The sequence below is a fragment of the Rhagoletis zephyria genome, unplaced genomic scaffold (assembly GCF_001687245.7).
Source record: "Rhagoletis zephyria isolate East Lansing unplaced genomic scaffold, Rhagoletis_zephyria_1.1 Rzeph_scaffold_23786, whole genome shotgun sequence".
Classification (NCBI taxonomy): domain Eukaryota; kingdom Metazoa; phylum Arthropoda; class Insecta; order Diptera; family Tephritidae; genus Rhagoletis; species Rhagoletis zephyria.
In genome coordinates this window covers 1-6557 of record NW_016180844.1, presented here as the reverse complement: position 1 = coordinate 6557, position 6557 = coordinate 1, and the positions used below count along the sequence as shown (strand labels likewise).

The 6557-nt window shown below is 42.7% G+C and overlaps 1 protein-coding gene across 1 annotated transcript; it reads right to left on the bottom strand.

The window, feature by feature from the left end:
* Positions 1-2278: 2278 nt before the first annotated feature.
* Positions 2279-6554, bottom strand: Pld (Phospholipase D; the record flags this gene model as incomplete). The annotated part of the gene is made up of 9 exons (XM_017638186.1): positions 2279-2668; positions 2729-3308; positions 3368-3493; positions 3576-4801; positions 4876-4980; positions 5054-5462; positions 5539-5795; positions 5865-6360; positions 6442-6554. Coding segments are annotated over 9 exons (3414 nt in total), but the record flags the coding sequence as incomplete, so codon positions are not given.
* Positions 6555-6557: the final 3 nt, after the last annotated feature.

Genomic DNA, 6557 nt, shown 5'->3' with positions numbered 1-6557 from the left:
CAAACAAGAGTCAATGGTTTTGTTGTTGCGAATGTACACGAGCGCTGTGTTTGCAAGCATGCTTGTGTGGATGTGTGTGTGTGTGTTTGTGCTTTGCATTCTACTTTTCGTTACTACCTGCTTAGTAAAAACTAAGCTCTTGTTGTCGCTCCCCATAGTTGCTTGTTTGCACGCCTGACTGTGTGTATTTGTAGTTGTTTTGTTTTTGTTTACCTTTTGCTTTTGCATACTTGCTGATGTGCATATGGATTTGTTTTGATGAGCGCGCTAAAACTTGCTCTCTCTTTATTCTCTTGGATACATTTTTATTTGTGTATAGTACTTCTCTACACCTTTTTCGCTTTGTTTGTAGCCTGGTGGGGGGAGGGGGAGCTTATCAAAATAAAACTGGCAGTACTGTGGAATGCTCCTTCTTACCCATGCATTTGGCGCGCCATCTAACTGTCGGCTTTTATTGCATTTTAAAATACAATTTAGGGGAGCATTTAGCATTTATATTTTTTTAATTAACTTCTTCCCCTTCTAACAGAGTCACAAAACTCGGCGCATCACTATTGTGATCTTTACTATGCTCAATACCACAAAAAAAAAAATCTAAAAATTCAACGGTAATTTTTAGTGACTTAAAACTTACAAAATTTCGATGATAACTTTTTCCTAAGTTTGATTAATTTTTTCTGCTTTAGTTTATAAACTTTTGTTTATGTGGTTTCTGTTGTAGATCCAATATGTATATTTAAAATTAAAATTATTACATATAAATACACATAATTATGTTAAACAATATTATGTTCAATAAAAAGATAAGTCGATTACTTAAGCTATGTAGAAAGTCTTCCCGTTCGTCCGCTTACGCCATATCTCGATATATCAACGAAATTTGGTACGTAGGCTGCTCTTCATCCAGGGTAGGTTGGTATTTAAAATGGGCTTAATCGGACAATAGCCACGCCCACCTACGATTTTTTCACCGTATTGTGAGAGTGAATTCCTATTCACATGAGAATTATTCTCATAGTTTACCAGAACCTTAAAGGAAAATTTCCTTGGAGAAGCGGATACCAGATGGGAACGCGCTGAAATGTACAATAAAACGAAGCTCACGTGGCCTAAATGGAGCATAAGGAGATCAAGAGAAATTTTCATTCTCAATGCAGAACGCCTGGGGGTCAGCCATAATGACTACTGCAGGAGCTGCTACGTGTAGACCCTGAATGAATCAGGCGGTTTTTCTGCGATTACCCTGTACTATGCAGGAAACGGCAGAATTTCCTTGGAATATGATTTTTTAAACTATCTAAGCGCAACTGCAAACTTTGGAATACGGGCAGTTGCTAAGGCTCGAAGACTCCACGAACTGGTTGAAGAAGTAGGCGTTTTGAATCCATGTGTTATCACTAGGGCAAACCAAAATATGCTACGCTCTCAATTTTACTCTCTATTTTTCTCTTACGCTCTCGCTCCAAGTACTTACTGGAAAAGTTATTGAATGGACCTTTTATTTCCAGCACCTAAAATGTTCTAAATTTCATAAAAGTGTATATACATAAATATTTGTGTTTAATAATTCATATTTATTCAATTTGTTTTTAAAACATATGTATGAAAGTACACGGAATCTAATTCACAAATTGCTTCACATAGGAATTCATACTGTGTATGTNCCACGATTTGTGTCTCGTTGCGTAACCTAGTACTAGTAATAATAAAGACTTCCCTAACAAAACATATTTACTTGCGTTTGCTGAAATCCAATATTTCGATATCATAAAAAAATCCAAAACATGAATTGGAATCGTATACTAAATGAAATTAAAACTGATATCGATATCGATGAATGTTTAAACCTAAACATAAACTATGAAATGTTCAGATTCTTCTTCAGTTTTTAACCGACTCCAAAAAAAGGAGGAGATTATCAATTCGTCGGAATATATTTTTCAGCTACATATCGTCGTTTCAAGTACAAAATCGCGTATCAAGGAAATGCAAAACCTCCAATGTGAGGTTGCCCAAATTTTTTTGGAGAGTAAAACTTGTCCTATTTCAAAACGGCTCTCTCTTTTATTCTTAATTATCTCTTCCTCTTATATCTAAGTATGGATAAGGGCTTGATGCCAGGTGTTTCCGGTGCACGAATATGTTTTTTGGCACAAGTGCCACGATACGCGGTTTTTTATTTTAAACGACGATATTTAGATTCGAGTTTTCATTTAAAATATAAAATTTTTGTAAAGATTTTAATGTATATTTGAAATTTTATTACAATCTATGACAAGTAAAATACAATGGAATAGACACTTGTAAAAGATTATCAAATGCTTAAATACTGCAACAACTATTTGTTTAAAGTATAGAGCCTAGTCAAACTTAAAATAAAGATCTATGGTTTAAGAATAAAAATGTATGTTTACTTAAGAAAACCAATAATAATCCTACATACGCTATGCTTAACAGCTAATAAAGCACTTTAAACTCTTCTGCATATTACCGATTTCTTAAAAAATTTATAATAAATACATTTTAGCAAATACATATATGTAACAGTAAAAATGCATAGCTCAGACTACGTCCACACGGCGGTGGGGATGAGTCCCTCTTTACTGGTACCAGGCGGTGTCAGCACTTCCTTGTCAAGGAAGTCCAATGGAAGATTGACTAGGAATCCCTAAATGAGTGGATACACTAATTATATACGCGTACATTTAGTATTAAAATCAGTACACACCTGAATATTTGCCATCCGCTTGGCCGCCACCTCCGGATCTGATTTGCATAGCGGCGGCTCTTCCTGATATTTTCGCAAATCCACATACGACTTCACCTTATCGGTAGGTATGCACTTGAAAACTTCTTCGTATATCTCTGTATTACGCGTTGACGTACGACGCCACATCCCATTCCAAAATTGATCGATTACCGGGTCGGTTACATCAATTGGCATGCGATCGGCATCGGGGTCAAGTAGACCTAAATGCTCTTTGAATAGGAATTTGCGTAGCCTGCCCGCAAATACACCACTCGGATACTTTTTGCCATTCATGCGTCCGTCCTCGAACTCTTCATCGGCTATGATCGCAGCGATTTCCGAATCCCGCTTGCCGATCATCGAGCGATCGTTGATATTTGCCGAACCGCAAATTACCACGCGATCATCGGCGATTAACAACTTTGAATGCACATAAATGAGTTCAGTAATGGGCGTGTTATTCAATTGCGAGTTTGTGCGCAAGCTATGGAAGGATATATACTCGCCGGGATCGCTAATGCCGACCTCCTTGAGGCGTGTGAGTATCGCAGAGCGGCCTCTATGTGAGGGAAAAAATAAAGCCCAATGCACCCAATTTCAAGTCCGATATTTGCTTACCTCGATATCGACGCGTAATTCCAATGCGTGATTGCTCGCACCGCGTTGCCAGTGCTGCCACCAACGTCGCCCTCAAAGCCAGGCAGCAGTGGAATGATCACAAAAACGCGAAAGGTTTTGCGCTCCCTTAAAGCGAAACGTTTGCAGGAAATAATATATAAATAAATCATAAGAATATCTCTCACTCCCTAACGCTACTCATACTTACTTGTACGCTCTTACTATGCGCTTGAACAGTGTCTCGCCAATTTGATTGCGCACATTACCATATGCGCCCGTCGCGCCCAGCTGCATTGTGATGAAGAACTGATTCTCGATGTAGATGTAGTGCTGCGCCTTGGTTATTGTCTGTATGTAAGCGTCATGTATGCTCTGCTCCACCAAATCCTGTTCGATGAAGCCGCAGCTCCATGAAGAAGCGCTACGCAGCAATTGGCAAGTTACGCGATTTTGTCGCTTCAATACAATATTCGGATTCAGTTTGATGTTGGTGTAACTCTTTGGCATTAGATAGGGAAAGTTCGCATTATCGCGCATCTTCTCTAGCTTCACAGCATTCCAGCGCTGTATGAAATGGCGCGCCACGTCACGCGCCGCCGATCCCACCAAACACATGCCCACATCATGCCACGGCATACGTGGCGTTGATGATCGATCAATGATGTCGACCAGCGGCGCATCTAAATTCATCCAATCTTTCAGTATGAAATTGGAATAGTCCTTGCCGAACCAGTACTTCGCTTGGCCGTAATAGTCGTTGAGAATTTGCGTTTGGAAAGGTGTTGGATCCTCCAGCCCGCCTAGACGCCCCTTTTCTACCTCGTCTATGGTGAACACCAGCTGTTTGGGATCTTTCAGCACATCTGGCGATTTGTCGCCCATTCCAGCGCGTTCCTGCTCGGTCATTGTTAGCCTACTCACCAAGTCTTTACCCTTGCGCATCGCATTGGTGGTAATCTTCTCCAACACATTCTTACGCTCCAACTCAGGAGTGTTCAGCTTCATGCCTTCGACGGCGACCGGTTCGTCAACGGTGGATGAGAGCAGCTCAGGTATTACGAGTTTTTCGCCCGGCGAGAGGGTGCGAAGTTCGACCTCCTCAAATTCTGGTTCTGCATAGCTGACGGTTAGCTGCTCTCTTTTCTGAAAATCTGTGCTCACATTGCTTGTTTCCTTGCGCGAAGACTTCTGCGAACCAAAGGCAGAGTCACCATCGTCTTTGGCAAAGAAGCTGGTAAGGTGACGCGTGCTGCCGGAAGCCGAGGCGGTGGAGACGCTGCCAAGATCAGTGAGACGGTGGCGATAGTCATCCCAACGGCCGTAGCAAAGATCTAGACCGCCGATGAAAGCGTAGGTCTGATCGACGACCACAATCTTTTCGTGATGCGCCCAGAAGAACACGCCGGCGCGCGCATGGTCAGGATGGCGGAGAACCTGAGGGAAATGAAAATAGTACGTAGAAGCTGAAATCAAGCATTGGCTCCAAATAATATTAATAATTTGCTCACCTTAATATTCTCGTGGGAAAGCCTCTGTTTGCTATAGTAACTATTTATGCCCAAAGCCATTTCGACCTCCTTGTAAAGCAACACGAAGATTTTAATACCCTGCGACTGTGTGTGAAGTGGCGAGAGAAATATGATATGCGTAAAAAAGTAGAATTCATTACTGCTTCTCTTAACTCACCGCACGCCGTTGCAGTATCTTGTCCAGCCGCCAGTAGTCGCCATCGACCGCTGGTCGTTTCATATAAATTTCTGGACTGAGCCACCAATCGGCTATGAAAATTTCCTCCTTCGCCTCTTCGAGTGCATCCGCTATCGCGCCCATGTATGTGGACCCATCCACGTGCCAACTTGCTTGTATACCCGAACGCACTGGCGCATAGGACATATGCGGGTTGGGATAGGTGAAGTCACGCGCATAGCTATTCGCCGTCTTTTTAAGATACTGCATCCACTCCTTGCACTTCCGGCGCGTCCAACACTTGAGTATGATGTGACGGCTGTTGGTGAGCACTTGCAAACCTTTGCGCATGCCCGTCTGATAGATGCCGGTAGAGACGTCGAAGCCCTGATCGAATAATATCACAGATCTGTGGGGGCGTGAAATAGGAAACCAAATTTAAGTGTTGACTCCAGTCAGTATCATTACTCTGTGCGCGATTTTACCTAATAACACCATCGGGACGTATGTAGCCGAAGAAGGTTTCCTTTACAAAGAACCAGCGATTCCGCCACTTGCCGTACAGCACATCCGAACAGAAAAAGCTGCAGCGCACGCAGCATTTCTGCTGAAAGCAGCCAAAAAAATTGCAGCCTGCCTGGCCGGGACGTGTTGAGCCTGTGCGCTTAAGTATAGCACCCTCCTTACCTTTGATACCGAGATCAGAGACAAAGGACACATTTGAGACTTCGACGAAGTTCAGCTGTTGGAGCAGATGCGATATTTAGCATGATAGTCTTAAAACTTAGAGCACAAGCGCATTCTTACTCACCGTTTCGTGATGATTTCTATACAAGCTGATGTTCAGCAAATTGTACAGATAATCCTCAAGTTGCTTTATGCGCAGCGGCAGTGACTCGACTGTTATAAGCGACTCCGGGCGATTTGGAAAACGCGGCAGCTTTCGTTTCTTCTTTTTCTTTTTCCCCATAAGCCCCAGCGTTGCCAAAGGACTGCTGCTGGCGCTCGCCACCGCCAACGTATCAACCGGATTTCCATTGACATTGCCAGTGTATTGAACTTTGTGGTTGGTCTCCATCACCATTGTCTGCGTCTGTGTTTGCTGCAGGGACTTTAGGCGCGCCTCATCGGCCATTTGTATGGCAGCTTTCTTAAGCGTTGCGCGCTTTTCCTTATGGCTGCGCATCGGGAAGGGAATGTTCAATGAGGTACGGAAGAAACTGAGTTGTTGATGTAGCGAATTGAAATGTTTGTAGCGGCGTTTGATGGTCCACGTGAAGGGTCCATGCGTCAGTTCAATGGTGTATCTAGAGAACCGAAAAGGAGAGGGATTAAGTGATCGAAAACTGTCGCGCCCTGAGCATAAATGTATATATGTATGTACTCACAAATTTGGATTCAATAAATGCGTCGTTACACTGCGTTCATTGTCGATTATTCGCACTTGTATTTCAGTGCCGGGTATGAACACTTTTCGTTGGAAGGAATTAAATTTCACGCTCGG